Source organism: Heloderma suspectum, chromosome 5 (assembly GCF_057233095.1).
Source record: "Heloderma suspectum isolate Gila_16-S chromosome 5, 16-S_ref, whole genome shotgun sequence".
NCBI classification, from domain to species: domain Eukaryota; kingdom Metazoa; phylum Chordata; class Lepidosauria; order Squamata; family Helodermatidae; genus Heloderma; species Heloderma suspectum.
In genome coordinates, this window is record NC_139462.1 from 64,626,445 (window position 1) to 64,646,243 (window position 19,799).

Sequence of the window (19,799 nt, forward strand, 5' to 3'; positions counted from 1 at the left end):
CACCCTGATTTTCAGTTGTGAAATTACTTATTCTCTAACTCCACAAAATAAAAATAAATCTTACTTTTAAAGTGTCTAACAAAAGATCAGACCATAGCTGTATTGAAATAAAGAGTCAGAACTGAGTAGGAAATAGTCTGTTCTATTTCCGCTGTTTCAATCACTTTCAAACACAAACTATGTTAACAGTTGTAAATATGTGTTGCAGTGGAGGCTGGTGGCTCAGTGGGGTGGTGAATCTGCTCTGGGTTTCAGTCAGAGCTGGTCAGAACTCTAAAGGAGCTATCTAAGGCCCACACCTCCTTTAGAGTTCTGACCGGTTCTGACTGAAACCCGGAGTGGATTCACCACCCCAATGACATCGGAGCCACCAGCTTCGACCGATGGACACTACAATGCATATTCCCACTTCCATTCTCAGATTACCCTTAGCAAGCTGCTGTATACCGTGTCAGACAATTGGTCCACATAGCTAAGTACTGTCGACAGCCACTGGCAGTAGCTTTCTGGGGTTTCAGACAGGGGTCTTTCCCAGCCCTCCCTGGAGATGCCAAGGGTTGCACCTGGGACCTTCTGCATGCAAAGCAGGGCTCTGCCACTGAGCCATGCCCCCCCAATCAAAAAATCCATGTGGTTCAACAAATAATTTCTTCTGAAAGAGAAGTGGGCTTCTAATGAAGAGATGACTGATGAGAAAGAATAGAAGAGAGAAATTTAAATTGGAAAATCTCTGCTTTAAGTGAACATCTAAAGACAACGATGGACAGTATACATACACTGACAAAGGAAACCAGGGTTACTTTAAAGAGACACAATTAAATTAATTCATTAAAACAAATGGGTGAAAGCTAGGACTTGTCCGTTTACGGGCAACGTTTCTTTAGTCCAGGTCATTATGATATTCTGTCTTAAAATGCAATGTTTAATGAATGTATAATTATATAACGATTATTTAAACATTGAAGTCTTTAAGCAAATACACCAAAACATTAAGTTCAGCTTTGTAACACAGATGAAGTGCCTTACTACTTTGAGGGAAACTGTAATCCAACTAAAGGTAACAATGACCAGTTGTTTATAAAACTATTGAAATGTTTGGGAGCTAGTTCACATTCTCATGCTATGTTTATGTTTCCATTTATCATCCATCTCCTTAAGAAGAAAGCTGGAAAGGAAGAGCAGCCCAAGTACAAAATCTTGTTTAAACTACACATGAAGACGTCAGGTAGCTTAACAAATTGAGCCAATGTCAGAATGCCATGTATACATCTAAAAACATTATAGTATTACATCGTTTTCCTTGACCCCTCTCTTCCCTTTTGCTCTTTTCCCAGCTAAACAGCCCAGCTTATACATTAATTTGTGACTATTTTCCAAGCCCTTCTTTTCTATTCATATCCAGCTTAAAACTGTAATAGAATTCCTATCAAAAAGTTAAAATATATTATGTATAATTTGCATTCAGTGGCTATTAATCAAAGGTCATATCTGACCTTTCCTTGCCTGCTAATTAAAGGTATGCCTTTAAGTACTAAAATGAGGGCGTGGTGCTTATATTGAGGACTACTGCAAAAGGAGAAGTATACTGAATAAATGTGGGTTCAACACTAGCAATTATAACTCCATCCAGAGTACAAAAACGTTATTGCTAACCAGCTCTTGTCATGAAACCTGGAGATGGTAATACAAGTAAATTTTAAAATGTATATGAAGTAACTGACTGAAACCATTTTTTTTTATTCTCATTAAGATTATGTCTTTACTGAAGATTTTTCAAATGTGTACAAAATAATAAAACCCTCATCTGTATGTAGAGAGTGGTACAACTGTACAAAATATACAGCAAGATACATGGTAATAAAAGTGACTCAAAATGTTCTGTGTTGCAAGGAAAATCATGTTTTTATACAGTCCAAAAATAATATTCTATTTGCCCAGAACATTAATAACATTTAACCATTGCCAAAAACGCTATCTCACATCCAAGCTTTGCATATGCAGTCCTAATCAAATAGTCCACAACAGAACCAATCACCGTAATTGGAAAACTTAGAAATGGAGGGTAGAAAGAACCTACGTTATTAGCATACTGCCCCTGAATGGGTGATTCATGCGATTGCCAAACATCTGACTGGGGCTTCACATGCACAGCCCTGGATGTGCCATAGGGGTAGAGTCACTCTCAGTGAGTGTGCATAGAACTCTTTCAGCTTAAGAACAATTTAAAAAAAAAACCTGTTTCAGCACACTTACATCAATATGTGATGGGGATGCAGCTTCAAAGCTAATTCCAAACTCTGACTGACTAACTAGGTCTTTTAAAGGGGTGTAGGAAGTTGTCACCGACACATGGCAAAAGGAACATAATCAGTTTTGATAATACTGTTATTAGAATGAAGACAGACTTTTCTGCAAAGTACAGAAAAAGAGAAGGAGTGCAGTTTCTTCTCTGTTCTATTTAATCAGCATGGCACCCAAAATTAGTCAAAAGTGGTTCTTCCAATAGATGAAATGTATAAATAAAAGATACTTGCTGCACAAAGATAATTTCCACCAAAATTCTACTGTCCATCCATTTCCAGAAGAGTAGCCTTCTTAGTCTGTTGCAGCTAAAACAGAAAAGAGTCTCATGGCACTTTAAGGCAGGGGTCTCCAATATGCCCACAAGCCCAGGCTGAGTTGCCCACCAAACTATTTTCCCCCTATGGAAGCGAATGGAGCAAATACTCCATTCACTTGCACTAGGGGTAAAGTCTTCCTTGCCAAAAACATCTGGATGGACCCTTGGGCACCATGGACCTTTGGGCAACAAGGCTCTTGGTGGGGGGTGACTAGGGATGTACATTTTGTGTAAAATCTGTTCCATCTGTGTTTTGCAGATTGTTAGGAGCCTTTTGTTCTGTCATCCGCCCATCAATAGAATCAGATTTTTTTTGTTTTCGCATTTGCACAAATTCGCGTTCATGCAAATCTACACTTGTGCAAATGCACATCCGTGTAAATTCACATGTGTGAAAATACACAAATTCCTAAAATGCGCATTTTCACACTTTAGCCTGTGGGGGAAATGCACGTTTTTGGCTGTTTTTTTTATTTTGCATATTTTTCAACAACAAAATTTGCGCAAAATTTGGGAAAGTTAGAAAACCAGTCCGCAGAATCTGCCCAACAGGGGGAAAGCCAGTCCACGGTGGAATCCATGGGTTGGATTCATGAAAATCTGAACTCAGTTAATTCCGTTGCAGATTTCTCAGACATCCCTTGAGGTGACTTTCAGCCAATTTTCACCAGAGTTTTTTTTTCTAGCCCCATGAAATGAATTAAGAAATTGCTATATTCATTTGCATGAATATATGCATGTGAGGGGAAAAGAAAGAAAGAGGAGCCAGAGAGCTTTTCTACATAAAGCTATTAATCTGCATTGGAGAACTGAGATCTGAGCAATAGACAAAGCCTTTCCTTTCCTGCTTTTTTGCTACATAATCTCTAGGTGGTGCTGTGCAATAATGTGGAATAATGCAATTACACAAGTAGAAAAACACCCTTTTTTCACTATCAAAACTAATGCTCCATTTTCCCCACTCTAAAAACAAACGGGAAAGTGTTTTTTAAAAACAGAAACAAAACTGGAGGATCATGACATTGTCTAAAGAACATGGAAACAACCATGAGTAAAGAATTATGAGATAAATGCCTCATGCAGAAAAGCTTACAGAGAGAGAGACAGAGAGACGTGGGGCAGAAAGAACGCAGGGAGAAAGAGGGACCAGAGACAGAGAGAGGAGCCAGAAGGAAGAAAGAAGGGCCAGAGAGAGAGAGTGTGTGTGAGAGAGGAGACAGACACTCACAGAGAGAGGGGGCAGGGAGGGAGGGAGGGAGGAAGAGAGAGGGAGAGAAGAGGACCCAGAGAGATAGAAGGGAGGAAGCATCATGTACTGCTGCTAGGTTTTATTGTGGTTGTATTGTTATATTGTGGTTTTAATGTTCTATATATTTTAAATTGTTTTATTGTGTGTTGTTTGGTTTTAGTTTTTGTGAACCGCCCAGAGAGCTTCGGCTATTGGGCGGTATAGAAATGAAATAAATAAATAAATATAAATAAATAAGGGAGAGAAGAAAGGAAAGAGGAGTCAGAAACAGAAAGAGGAGCTGGAAAGAAGGAAGGAAGTTAGGAAGTTAGGAAGTTAGGAAGTTAGGAAGGAAGGAAGGAAGGAAAGAAAGAAAGAAAGAAAGAAAGAAAGAGGAGCCAGAGGGAAGGAAGAAAGCAAGGAAAGAGGAATCAGTGAGAAAGAGAGGATGAAAGAAAGAGGAGAGAGAGGAGCCAAAGACAAAAAGAGGAAGAGGAAGAAAGAAAGAGGAGTCAGAGAGAGAGAGAGAGAGAGAGAGAGAGAGAGAGAAGGAAGGAAGGAAGGAAGGAAGGAAGGAAATAGGAGTCACAGATAGAAAAGGAAAGAAAACTAGAAAGACAAAGACAAAGAGAAAGAGAGAAGGAAGGAAAGAGGAGTCACAGATAGAAAAGAAAGCCAGAAAGAGAAAGGAAAAGAGAGAAGAGCCAGGGAGGTGGATGGAAGGAAGGAAGTTAGGCAAGAAAGCAAGCAAGCAAGCAAGGAAGGAAGGAAGGAAGACAGGCCAGAGAAAGAGAAAGCCAGAATAAGTAACACACACACAGGGTACGCATTCATGCACACACACAAACACAGATAGGGGTCATTCTCAACATTTTTGCAATTGGCCCACCACCCCACTGCAGCAACTAAGTTGTCGTGGTGCCTAGAGCAGTTTTTCTAAATGTCAAATGTGTCCATGGGCCCCAAAAAGTTAGTCCCTCCTTAAGGACTAACAAATTTAGTATAGTACATACTTTCATGAACTAGAATCTACTTTGTCAGATTCACCAGATGTTTATCAGTTCCTCTTCTCAGAACAAGCTGGAGCCATAGTATCTTTAGTTGTGCATACTTTTAGCAAAAGCTTGAAAAACTTACACCTCTGAACACACACACACACACACACAATGTACAGGAGCGATCTGCATATGGTACATAATAAATAGATAAAAGCTAGTCATCAATGTTTGTGTGCAGCTTCTTCAATCAAAAATAATAATACCCACATTGATTTATCAAATAAAAATATGTAACTAGACACTTAAAAATGCAAAGGAAATTCTGCACTTGCTAGTTGAAATACAACTTTTTGTAATTATTAGTAACTAAAATAAAATATAAACATCAGAACAGAGAAAGCATATTGGCAAACACATCTCTGTCAAAACATAACTAAGAGAAGAAGAGTATTATTAGAGAGCAGGGTGAAAAAGACCTGCTATTACAGACATGGGAATTGCTAGTGGATGCCAGGTTCACCCAAGAGGATGTGTTCAAGGAAGGCTAGGGTACTTTGTGTGGTTAAAAAAACAATCGTAAGAAAATATTTAAAACAATTTAGGGCGCAGTCCTATTCAGATAGGCGGATGCCTCCAAACTTAGAGGTGACTGCCTATCCAAAGCAGGGCAGGAGAAGCACGGAGAGGATTGTTCCCTCCGTGCTGCTCCTGCCCTGCATTTGCGGCTAGACAGCCAATTGCGACTGTCTAGTCGCAGGAGGGCTGAGCACAGGAGGAGGCTGCTGTATGACACTTTGGATGTGTTGTACAGGCATTTCCGCCCTCCCTGCCCCAGAACGCCCCCCAGACACGCCCCTTTTTGGCCGCTCTGTGCTCCTCTTGCAAGTGCAGAGGATGGGGCTGTTCTGTGCTGCCTCTGAGGCAGCACGGAAGTAGGGGAAGGTAGGTTCTCCGGGAACCGACCTCAGAGAGTGGGCTCTGAGATCAGTTCCTGGAAAACCTGATATTCTATGGCCGTCTAGCCACTGTCTAGTGGCCATAGGATTGCTCCCTCCAATACATTTATTTTATACTGGGGTGGAAGTGGGGACTAACTATTATTATTTCATTTCCATGCCCCACAAAGTATTGCTTTGAATCCATAGTTCAGATTTTGGATAGTACTTTACCATGCTTGCTCCTGTAAATGCATATGCTTAATGCAAACTGCTCTAGGGAATAAATATAAAAATGTACTTTTATCAGGAATACAGTGTTATTTTCTGTATTATCATTGCTTACAATACTGGGGTTGAGATGTGCACTTTGCAGCTCTTAATGAATTTTGGTTTCACTGATGTTGTATAAAAATGGCAAAAAGCAGCATTACCCATTTTAGTACAAATATTTTAAACAGTTCAGCACAAAGTTTATATCCAAATAAAGACCACTAATATCATCAACTAACAACCCAGCTGCATTTGCTCATGTAATGTTTCACACATGGAAACCAAGATGCAAGATTACCTCATTTATGGTAACACTCATAAACTACACAGTACACAGTAAACATGTCTGCCCAGCAAATTAAAATATCACTGGGTTATGTAGCAGCTGAAGCTGTCCAGAACCTGTTTATAATCCAATAGAAACAGATATTTGTCTTTAATTTTAGGAATGGGTAAAATCAAATTCCTTTACCGCATTGCAGTCTGCTTGTCCTGGACTTTCTGCTTTACAACAAAAGACAGGCACCCATAGCTTTTCAAAAGGGCACATTATAAACAGGCTTAAAGTAACTGAATTATAACTTTAAACCAACAGTCCATTTATAATTGGCTAGGAAAGGAAACAGTTTTAAATCATTCTCCTGTGCCAATTTAAATCTGTTAGAAAAATTTCACCTGTCCCAGACAACGAGATTCCTACATTCTTATGAGGTGAGCCAAAACATATATATTGGTTTGAATAGCTTTCAGTCATCTTGTTTGACAACTAAATTTACCAGTAAATTTAATGCAAGTGTTTTAATCCTAAAGTCTACTGGAAACTACAATGAAATGGGCTGTTCCCTACCCGCATATTGAAAAAAGTGAATTTTGTTGTTTACATATAAATTCCTGCTCTTCCTAATGTCAGTAGATCAGCCTGGAAACTGGAACTGCACCTCTTCCAGGTGGCAGGCAGGGTTCTTGAAGTAAAGACATCATCCAGCAGGAGGGGCTCCCACCTACCCAGACTGTAGAAGAACAGTACAGGGAAGAAATGCCTACAGAGGAAAATTTGTTCAGATCTGGAACTGCTTGTATATAAAATAATTGTATTAAAACAGACACACGCCCTAACCTGAACTAGTCAAAGGAGCCCTCTAAAACTTTTAAATGGATCCTGTGTAGGGCTGTCTGCTGATTATGGGATTTTCAGTTTATTAATCTATTGAAGGGCAGATGATTCATCAATTAAATTTAAAATAAATACTACCAAAATCTCAAGAAGGGAGCCTCTTTGAAGAGCAAGGTAACTTACAAGTCAATATACGTTGTAATTTTTAGAAGAAAAGGCTACATTTAATATTTTATTTTTCATTCCCTATTAGAATAAATAGCTTCAAATAATAAACTGTACCCTTAATTCTCAGCCCTTTAAGTCTGGGCTCCAGAAATTGAAGAACTGTTTAGCTCATAATTCCTCCAGTTAAAGTTTACAGTTCTTAACATTTTCCCCTGTATTGAGTGCAACACACACACACACACACACACACACACACACACGCCCCTACCTACCTACCTCTCTTATTTATCTGGACCTTCTATCCGCAGACACTTCAGAAACTAAATACATGAAGGAGGAGGACTGACGGCATATAGTTTTCCACAATGATGCTCACAACCATTCCTATAGCAATCCCATTCCTCCCTACCCAGAACACACCTCCATGCGTTCACCATTCCTGGCTTCTTGAGAGCAGATGTTTGACATCTTCTAGTGGATTTTCAAAACTTTGCAAACTTAGACAAGTGTATATTGAAAATATTTTAATACTGGTTAATTTGTGATGGAGCACCCACCACTATCGGAAAGCCCTGGCATACTCATTATCTTGGAATTCTTTTGTTCTGACAATATTTGTGGCTGCTAAAACAACCACATAATGCTCACCTAGTAAGACAGATAAATTGACTGCTTAAGCTTCACAGTCACTTCTCTTTGCCTGTAGCACACTTCCTCCCCTTGACAATTTTTGTGGGTACCTCTCATCACCCCCCAACATTCCTTGCACAGATAATTTAGATAAAGATATAGGTTGTTACTCTTTGATTACAAGATCCTTCTTCCTATTCAACTTTCTGCATATTTCTCCTCTTATTCTAGCAGAACTTATCCAGAAAACAAAATAAAAAATCCTAATTCAACAACTTATCTTTTCACTTGAACAGAACCCCATACGAAAACTAAACATTTACCATTTCTGCTTAAAACTGAGAATGTTTAAGTTCCCAATGTCTAGAAGCTCAGTGGTGCCTGAAACTGTGTGCCTGTTTTTTGTTGCATACAACCCCTCATATATATTGCAAACATGTAAGAATATATCTGCATTATATATAATGTTGTTGAACTACAATTATGTAATCCATGTGCACTATGGTATGAACAGAAACTCCAAATAAGCAGCCCTTCAAAATTGTCCTTCACATTTCTCCCCAGCCTCCTGAGTGACATGACTTAGAAATGTAATGACTAAAAGGTCAGCACATGACAGTTGAGCGCTCATGACCCCAAATTAAGAGGTATTACCCTTTATCTACTAATCAGTGAGCCACAAATGTACAACTTGCCCCAAGAACTTTCAGAATTCCTGACATTTGTTCACACACCATTGCCTAAAAAGCAGAATACTAAAGCGCAGGACCTGATCAGATAAAGGAACTGCAAACTTGCTTACTGAATATTTCTCCCTTTCTCATACATACCCTTCCCTTTCATGTCAAGCCATTTTAGTTTTGCCTACATATTATCATCATAACCTCTTATATGCCAGAAAAAAAGGTGATGTATAAGGCAAAAACACCAAACTCAGAACAAGCAACCCTTGCCTGCAGGCTCACAGTTTAAATAAACAGGCCCATGAGAGCAGCCCTCAGACACTGAAGCCTCACTTTGCTGAATTGTGTCCAGTTCAGCTAGGGAACAGTCCCACTCATCATGTTTGAGGCCTGAAGCATTTGCACCCCCGCCTCTTTCATATGCTCTGAACCAGGTATGCTCAAAGAAGCCAGCAAAGTCCATTTGTGCATGCTCAAGGTGAACTGCAGAAGCAATTCAGCTTTTCCAATCCATTCTTTTTGTGGAGGGAAATGCCTCCATTCTATTCTTTGTCCAAACTTTACAGCATGGAACAGCTTGATTCCACTTATCCCTACGCAGAATAGCTGAAGAATGGGGAGAAGAATAGGCATTAAGCTGAGGAGCAGAGAGCAGGATAGGTGGGGAAGCCAGGAGACTGAAGGACCAAACACCTATGAGAAAGATGGGCTGGAAAAAAATCACACACACTGTGTCTAGTCATAAGAGCAGTAGAAAGCTGTGCTTGAAAGAGGAGGTTGACAGAAAAGGGAGTAATTGTTCCAGAAAAACAACAGACTAAAGGAGTTGAGAGAAACATTTCTTAACACTGTTAATAAAACGGAAGAATAATGGTTTGTTATTTCCTACAGCATCCTTATGAATATTCATCTAATATAGCATGAGAAAAGGAAGAAAGATATATTTGAGAACTTTTAATATATAAAAAAATGTTCATACCCTGTGCCATTATAGAAAGCAGCTACCACACCCTCTGTGCAAAATGCTCTGATCTTTTAAATCTTTGCTCTTTTTATTTTTACATTTTTAAAAGACTACATTTTACTACATATTTTTTCAGCAAAAGTACTGTGTAAGCCACCCAACATGATGCTGCAGCAATATGCCATATGTGGAGGACTTGCTATAGACAGCAAATGGAGAGGGGGGCGGGAATCTCATTTGTACTTCTCCATTAATGCAGCCTATAAAGCAAGGAAGATATATAAGGGATGGCACTGCTGTCCTCAAGGGAATTAAACTCAAGCAGCATTTCCTTGCTTGACTGGGAAAGTGTAAGATAAAGCAGCAGCTTCAAGAAAAAGTGAGAACAGCAGGCACAGTGGATGAGATTTTATTTAAAATAGCGTGTGTGCATGTGGGGGGGTATGAGAGAGAGAGAGTAGTATTTATAAACAAACATAAAACCATTTCTTTCTAAATATGAGTGCAATCTAAGCCAATCAAATCTCAAGGAATCTCAGGAGAATATTTTAATCGTAAGATTTTACCAGATGGATGGATGGATGGACAGATAGAGAAAAAAGAAGCAAGGCAGTTCTGTCAGTGCCATTTGGGCTACACAGATAGGTGCTCCAGTAAAAATTATAAATGGCAATGATCTGGATGCATGGGAGCTTTCTAAGTGATAAAACCTGTTCTCCCCAAGAAAACAGGGCCACCAACAGTAAGCTTTACACAGTGCTATCTCTGAGTACATCTCTTTACTTTCTCTATATAAGTGAAAAGCTGCTGTTTTTGGAAACATGGCTGAAGAGGTTCCGCCCCTCCCCCTCTCCCTGGCACTAGGTGGCTTGTCCTCTGCTAAGGCAGTCCCCATGTGGAGATATGCATAAATGAATTGTGCCTGCCCTTGTAATATGGCACTCTCTCTCCAACCCAACCCGCTTACTATTATGATGTATTTTGTTGACATATTCACGTGTATGGACAGTTTAGAATTTTCATGTCTTGGTCACAATGAAAGCAACAGAGAGAGGGATAGGGTTAGGGTATGTTGAAACACCGGCAGTAATTCCACATCTTTAGCATTTGGCTCCCAGATCTTGCCTAGACGTGGACCATCCCAAATAGCACTACCCAGACTCAGTTAAGTAGTATCATTTAAATCTCCATAGATAGAAAATGCAGCCTGTAGTTAGTTCCTCATGCATAAATCCAAAAGTCAATGAAACATACCCTTACAAAACCAAAAACAGGATTGCACCCACAACTTTCAGAACTAGACGTTTCACAACGCAACGTATTTTGATAGATGTCAAATAAACATTTATAGGCTTTTATTTATGCATTCAATAGTAGTCCGTATCATCAGCACTTTCATGTCACTGAATAAGGGACACACTAGATGGAACGTTAAACACGCCTGTTCATTTAATGTGCACAGATTTTTAAAACGTAAATAGCAGTCAATGGTAGATTCCTTCACAATACAAGTAGCTTCAAAGAAGCTATTTCATCAGGACTTCAGCAGGGGAGGAAAGGGTTAAGCTCCCTTTTCCCACCTGCTGAAGTCCCAATAATTATGCATGTCTAGTCTGGTCCTTTGTGAAGTAGCTTATCCACTACTAATGTCCCTAACAGGTAAAGGATGGAACACAACTCTACACTTTTCCCAGTGAACAAACTAACCATTACAGGTTTCCTCTAGTATATAGGACCTACCATCCTAATTCTTCTGGGCTGACCTAAGGCACTGCCAATAGCAGTAGTTCAAAACTAGGGTGAGGACAGAAATCTCACACTGCCAGTTGAATAATGAACTAAGATGTAAATGCGAACACATAGAGAGCAATTAAACACTGAAACTGCATGCCAGAAACAAAGACTGTTAATCTCTTGAAGTAACTATATGAAAGCAACATACCGTTCTAAATTAGATAATGTCACACCACCAATGTGGTTTCCATAACTCTTTGCATGAAAGAGATAAGACTGAGTGATCATGATGGCCCCATTCTGCCTTAAGTAAATAAAACTATAGGCTTAGCATGATTGTAGACGTATTGGTTTAACATATCCCATTTTGATGTCTCAAGGTACTAGATCTATTTTAGCATTAAACATGCCAACAGCATCCTGATACAGGGGAAATATAAGATCACTACTAACAACATTTATTTAACACCCAGGTTATGCTAGATTATAGGTTATGCCACAGTATAGGTTATGCCACAGTATAGAAGGGGCACTCTGGTCTGGACAAAGCAAAGTAGTGAATACCAAGCTTTCAGGGTGATGGTCAAGAGCTTTTAGCACAAGACTTTCACTTACATTTGTAGTTCTGACCAGCAGAAGATCAGCATGCTACAAAATGCACAGTTTTGAAAATAAGTGTCAGATTTAAAATTAATTATTTGCCTATGAAAGGAGAAAGGGAAGACACTAAAAACAAGAACAGGTTGCCTGGTTGGAAGCCCAGAATACTGTTGCCATGGTAGTTGGCAGGAACAGTCATTGCTTAATGTTTTCTAGACTATTGCACAATAGAATAAATTGATACAACACAGCAGGGTAACCAATCATTACTATTTACTTATCAAGTAAAGATTTCCCCAAATTATACAAATATCATTCACAATACTGATTCTCTTCCTCCCTCTGTCATAATGCATCTCCCATCCCACTTTATTTCAATCCTACGTTTTTGTGTGCCCTGGGTGAATTACAGAGATAGGGTGTCCTCTACCAGCTGCTTCTTCTGAGAACACCAGCTGCAGACAGTACCTCATCCCAGTAGTGTCACTAATTAGGGTTCCACCTCTAATCCCCTACAAGGGAAGTGAGGATTTCTGTAATGAGGTGCTCTCTTTTCCTACAATTAACTGCAACCCCTCTCCCACACTTTTAATGAGAATTGCTGTAGCCTGTGTGCAGCTTTCCTCCTCACAAGCAGATTCACTGGCAGAGAAAGGCTCTAGCCTGCCCTGGACTACAGGGAGTATTTTGCAGAAGGGGTGAGTAGCCTGCAGTCCTTCCTTTCAAGCAGATCTAGTAGCTCAAATGTACAATTTAGATAAGGTAGCAGCCTCACTTCCCATACAGGCAGCTGCTGGGCTTCATGAGTTCCAGTAACTGAATGTTGCCCCTCTGCATTGAAATCTGAAACAGTGTCATCTGGGGAAAGGCACCTTCTAGTCACCCAAGGACTTGATGCCTGATACTGCCCCCAAGGCCAGAGTTCAGACTGCTCAAGCAAGGTACTAGAATCAACAACTCCACTGCTTCACCAATTGCCCCAAAGTCTTAACATGCCTATAAGCTTCCAGGATATAAAACTGGGGAGCATACCTGGAGGATATCCAATGGTGCCAAAACTCTGCCTCTTTAAATTTATGCTAGCTCTCAGTTTAGGAGTAGGGCTGGGGCAGGCTGAGTTGTCTGTTTAGGTGCTCAGGTGACCTTAAGTAATGGGTTAACTGAATCTGCAGTCAAAACTGCAGTCATGTCTGGGAAATCACACAGACCATGCAAAATTATACCACTCCCTACTATCTGGGATCCAAGTCCATGAAATCTGATCTCTGCTCCTGCTACCTCCTGAACCAGCTTATTCAAGGCGAGTCTTGCTGGCAATACTTGCATGCTATACCAGAATTAGGGTAATAAGAGATCACATTAACATTGCTTGTACCAACTGTATCCTCTAGTTGTTGCTTTTAATGTTAAAATGTAATTAAGGGCGCAATCCTATCCAGATAGGCAGCCGCCTCTGAACTTGGAGGCGACCGCCTATCCAGTGCAGGGCAGGAGAAGCACGGAGGGTATCGTTCCCTCCGCACTCCTCCTGCCCTGCCTTTTCGGCTAGACAGCCAGTTGTGGCTGCCTATCTGGATAGGATTGCGCCCTTAATTACATTTCAACATTAAAAGCAACAACTAGAGGATACAGTTGGTACAAGCAATGTGAATGTGATCACATTGGATGTGTCGTACAGGCATTTCTGCCCTCCCTGCCTCAGATCAACCCCCCAGACACGCCCCCCCCTTTCCAGCCCTTCCGTGCTCCTCTTGCGAATGAGGAGGATGGGGCTGTTCCGCACTGCCTCTGAGGCAGCGCAGAAATGGGGGGAGGTCAGTTCTCCAGGAATCGACCTCGGACCGTAGGCTCCGAGGTGGGTTCCCAGAAAACATGATATCCTATGGCTGCCTAGCCGCTGTCTAGCGGCCATAGGATTGTCCCCCCATGCTTTTGTAGGCTTTCATTGATATTTATAGTGCACATGAGTCTAATCTACATAGCTGGTGTGGTCCCATAATAAGAAATATGTGTTGATTGTACAAGATACCTAACTAACTAGTATTGATTATGTAGAAAGGATAATCATTACTAATTTAAAATACAACAGGATAATTATTTTATGAATTGATTAAAAGTGTAAGGTACAAATAGGAAGAGAGCATTTACTCAAAATGGGCTTGGCATTTTTTTTAAAAAAATATATATTTTAAGGGTCAAGGAAACTAAGGAAATATATAATAATGCTTGGTCAAACTATGTAAAATATGAAGGAATGCACCAAGAATAAAAATTTAGTTCCTTTGTATTAAAGCATTATTTGAAATAGCGTGTTAGGAAAGTGTAGCTAATTGTTTAGCAGTGCATCTTAAAGTAGAGGATCTGGCTACAGTTTCCCATACCATGAAAACTTCCAGGCTAGATTACAGCAATTCACATCATATAGGGCTGCCTGCTGAAGACTGTTCAGAAATTTCAAATCGTTTGGGATACAGCAGCAAGGTTGTTGACTGGGACTAATTCTAGGGAACATATCTAAACTTAAAAGAACTTAAAAGTACTTAAAAGTATTAACTGACTACCAGTTTGATTTCATGTCCAATTCATAGTACCTAAATCAGGGGTGGGGAACCTGTGGCTCTACAGATGTTCTTGGCCTCCAACTCCCATCAGACCCAGCCAACATGGCCAATCAACAGGGATGATGGGAGATGTACTTCACCAACATCTGCAGGGCCACCAGTTCCCCACCTTGGACCTAAATGACAGGGCCTTTCCAGTTGTTGTACTTCCTCTGTTGAACTCCGTCCGCTTATCCACTCATCCGGTAGTCTCTTTGATTAGGAGGATTAATGCCTTTTATCCTGATCTTTTCCTATTGTTTAAACTTGATGGGGGGGGTGTCTTATTGTATTGAGATTTCTTGTTTTATATAAGTGGTTTTAATTATTAATTTAGAAATCAGAGTATTATAAATCACTGTAGTTTATGTTATTTCTTAAAACATTTATATCTTAAAAGAGGATTGTCTTCACATTGTTTCTTACTTCTTTCTTCCAAAAGAAAGACAAGATGGATAAATATGTTATTTCTTTTAATGAAACCAAATCTTGCTTTTTATTTTTAATCTGGAGAGTCAGATTAAATTAACTATGTCTGCCAATTAGCATTGTGAACCCCTGCTATTGACCTGGTACTGTACAATCTGTTATTATGTACTGTCCTATATATCATCTGTTCCTTTTGCTGGTCTATTCCAATAAGAGACAGACAGCTGCAACACTATATGCCTGTTCAACCTGAGGACCATCTGACTTTAATTGTAGTACACAGCTTGATGTGGGTCTGGTTATGAGAAGCCAAAGTATCACAGTGTAATAATCTGGAAAAGCAGAAACCTGCCAGGCACAGGGCTGAAACAGAGGCTTGGGCTGTCTAGTTGGCTGATGGGATGTAGGAAATATGATTAATGAGCAAGGTATAATGATATCAGGAACCCGATTAGCACCACAAAAAGGTCACAGATCAAAGCAGTATACATTTCATGAGGTCCAATCATTGCAGAAAAATCTGTAGAGAGAACTGAAAGGGGAAAAAATCCACATGTGATAGCTTACAAAATGGGCACTTAAAACTACTGCCATAATTTATTGTGATCTAGGAAGCTGCAAGGATGTAATGTATGGACAACTCTGGGGTGGGGGGAGTAACGTGTTATTACAAAAATCTTTGTCAAAGTATTAAAATAGAAATACATATATTTACAATTCTGCTCATTACTCATGTTTTTATAATCTTATAAAAATACTAAGAAGACAGCTGACTAATACAGGCACTGGTGCTATGTAATTGCATAAGTCCAGAAGAACATTTATTAATAATGTAATTACTTATATATTCCATTTCATTTGGGCACAATATTTGCAAGGCCTTCCACAAAGAGCAAAAGCCACATACAAAATGTTATGAAGGTAGACTTTCCTTATCTGTATCATTCTACACAATATATTTTGATATACTGAACAAGCAGAACTAAATATTGTCACCTTTTTAATTAAGAAAGTAAATCTGAAGGATTGCCATTTTGAAACAGTAAAAGATATAAAATAGTTTTTTAGATGCACACACGCATTTATGTACTATAAATATAATGTTCATTTTCATTTATTACGTGTATATTCTGCTTTTCTTTTATTATGGAGCTCAAGGTGGTTTACATGAGGTTCCTAAGTACCCTTCCAAATAGGCATTAAGCAAATGCAAACCTTTTTAACTTGTGCAATCTGGCTTCATCATGTGACTTCAAACCATGGTCCTGGGTTCACTTAACATATAGTGTATAGTGAAGAAGTGTGACTCTAATCCTATAATTACAGGGAAATCAATAGGTCTTACTCCGAGGAAAGGTATATGATTGCATCCTAAGAAAATGAATAAATTAAAAACTCCTACATATCTTTCAGATAATTAAAAAAAGATTGCAAGGCTGGAATAAAGGATTTTTTTTTTTTACCATAAATTGAAGAGCATGGAATAGATACACCCAAACTTGAGTAGCTGTAGCTTGTTTGTGTGAGATGGAAATAGCTGAAGATGTGTGATACAATTCAGAGTATTTAGGAGAAAATCATCACTGGCAGAGTATGATCAAACTAACAAGTTGCAATGGATTACCACAGCAAGTGGAGATGCTTGGACTATTACCTAGAATGAACATGCGTGGAAAATCTATCACAGTATTTGACAGTATCTGCTTTCAGTGGATCACTGTGGGAAAATAGCTCAAGTGAGAGATATAATGTGTGGATGCAAAGACTCAGAATTTAACAAGTTAAAAGCCAAGTGAAGTGGGAGGTGGAAAGCAAAAGCTTTGAAATTCCACTCTTTTCATGTGTTATAGTTAACATACATAACTGTTGTAGTTTCCCACTGAAATGGCTCTAATCAAATACCTAATGTGATATGTAAAGACATGTAAATTTTGCCTAACTTTCACTACTCTAACAGTGACATTAGTAATTTCAATGATAACTGTAAATTTGAAAAGCCAAGAAAGGTGTCAAAAGAAATCTGAATATTGGGTTAAGAAAGTATTAGGGAACAGTTACATTAAAATATTGAGAAAGCCACTGCATTTCCAATGCAGCAAAACTAAGATCCACAGAAATAAGCATGAGGATCAACTGTTTTAGTAAACAATTCCCATTAGGCATTCCAGAGCCCTGAAGTATCTTTCGATCCCAGAACAAAAGGACACATCTCATTCTCTTGAAGAAAGAAATTTCAAACATCAGCTCTTAACACATACAATAGTTGGCTGTGATCTTACCAATCTATTCAGGCGAACAAAATCTTCTGGGGTTTTGGCCCATGGTGGAAGTTCAACATCAGACACCACTGTTCCATCATCCATCACTCCGAGATTGTAATTATTGAAGTTGACAAACATCTCAGGGAGATAATAAAATTCAGGAACCAGCTCCTATATGGAAATAAAAACCAGTGACATGTTATAAATTGGGTTATCACAAAAGTCTCCCAATTATGTAAACAGTAATACTAAGAAAAGGTAGCAGAGTGCAATGAAAAAAAATATTTACAACTTTTTGGTACCAGTTCTGATTTATTATTTATTTTTATTTATTACTCAAATTTATATACTGCTTTCCACAGAGGTATCAAGGCGGTGAACATAAAATAGAATGGCATCAAAACAACAATAAATATAACAATAAAACAATACAATACAAAATTAATTTACAAACCATAGCTGGCTGGGCCACACTTCAGGGAAACCCTGTGTGAACAAATGAGTTTTAAGAAGATATCTAAATGTCAGAACTGTGAGGCCTATCTAACATCAATTAGTGAAGTGCTCCAGAGGGTGGGTGCTGCAACATTAAATGCTCTACTGCAAGTGCTCCTGAGGCAAAGCCTTTTTTTTTTTTTTTTTAAGAACTGTGGCATGCAGAATGGAAAAGTCCTCAAAATACCTGATGTTTTTATTGTCTCAAAACAGATGTAACGTGCTATTGACTATAATATAAGAAAATATTCATACACTATTAGAACTATAAAAGCAAACATCCATTAACACATTTAAATCAAAGCTGCAAACATGTCACCTTCATATTATATCATTCCTTTAAAAAAAATCTCATGTTTATAAGCATCCTAATGTCTATTAGTTACTAAAGAATACTGCAAAATATAGATCCCACTTGATTTACCAATAATGAGCTACCTGAAAAATATCCCATTTCAAAGTCCTAATAACTCAGCCTCAGAAACAGGTCTCTAAATTCTCAACTCAGATCCTCTGAATAGGTTTAACATGCTCATGCTTAGCATCTTTGGTTTCAGTAGCAATGGTTAATATACACAACGGCAGGGTTACGTACATAAGCAAGTCCTGCTCATGACAAAAGCATTTCACACTTGCACATTTTGCTTGGGCTTACCACTCAAAACCTTAGAAAAACTGGCAACAGCAGTTCTACTACTATGGGATGGTCTTCACTTCTCTTCTGAATTATCAAGATTATTGTCCGTCTATAATAGTCACCTTGCCAATAGCAACAGCAGCACAACCAGTTAAACACTGGTTAATTTTAAAAACTGACAGCTAGTTTATTATTGCAGTAAGGCCAAAAGTATATATTAGCTGGCACAATCAAGTTATTTAGACACTGAAACATAACAAAAACTTCTGTTCCACTCATGGAAGACTTCTTCTATGCATGGAATCTCTAGAAATGGATTTGAATTGGACTTTTAAAGTTGATCTATTCTTTGTGAATTGATTTGAATTGCTGAGTCTATGTGCATTTTAAATCAAGCAATGACCCAACCCAAGAAGCCATCTATGTAATAAGGCTTTTGTTATTTCTGAAGGCCAGCATCCCCACCCCAGACCCACACATCATGAACTGCATTTCACGATCTCTTCAGTGGTATTCAATAATGGCCACTTGGCTGATGGAAGACTTCCACCAGCAGAATGAGAAGGTGGGTAATTCTGTGCAATCCCCCCTCCCTCGGCAGCCCACCATGCACCAGAAAATCTGTTCCAGCGGGCCACCTAATCCTCCAGAGAACATCTGGGGGTATGCGTAGGGCTGGAGAGAGGAGAGGGTATCACCGAAATCTCCCCCCCTCAACTATTGCACTGGCAGACATCTTCTGTTAGCTGAGTAGCCACCTTTGGATACAGGTGAATTTAAGAAGCAGCTTATAATGACATGCAAGAGGCTGCTTGCTCTGAATCTGACTATATGTACGTTTACTGGCCTCCTTTTGACCGAATGCAAAACTATTTTGGCCCCAAGAACCTCATGCAATGTCAGGTGATGAGGTAGAGGGGGTTCAGATTACTGTTTCCTCACTACTATTGGCACCAGGATCTGCACCAGGTTCATTGGAAGGAGGGAGAAGTTACCCCCCACCTCACCCCTATGATCCTGATATAGATTGCTGGGAGGTCAACATTAATGTCCCCACCCAACCGCAGTCATCCTGATACAGATTGCTGTAAGAGCACAGAGTAATCTGCAACAGGATCGCTTTAAAGAAGTCATAGCCAAAGGTTCTCCCCCTTCCCAGTGATCCTGATGCAGAGATCTCTGCTAATAGCAGAGGGGAAAGAGCAATATGTATGAGGATTGCTGGGGAGGTGGAAAGGCTTAAATCTTTTTTCTCCTCCCCAGTTATCTTGATATAGATCGCTATTAGCAGCAGGGAAACAGGTACCTGTTCTCCACCCTGCCACTGCTAGGTGACTACCTGGGTGGCAGGGAAAAGTGGGAGGAGCATCCTACAGCTCTGTTGGCTGCAGGATGCCTGCATGTGCACAAAACTATGGTTTAGCATTACA

General features: G+C 39.4%; 1 protein-coding gene across 5 annotated transcripts in view; it reads right to left on the reverse strand.

Annotated features, from left to right (window-relative positions):
- Positions 1-19,799, reverse strand: part of LRBA (LPS responsive beige-like anchor protein) — a 518,402-nt gene that overhangs the window by 79,672 nt on the left and 418,931 nt on the right. For all 5 annotated transcript variants that reach the window (XM_084856247.1, XM_084856246.1, XM_084856243.1 and 2 more), the window contains exon 47: positions 17,256-17,408. In XM_084856247.1, the coding sequence (XP_084712373.1) occupies positions 17,256-17,408 (153 nt within the window). The remainder of the gene's footprint in view (positions 1-17,255; positions 17,409-19,799) is intronic.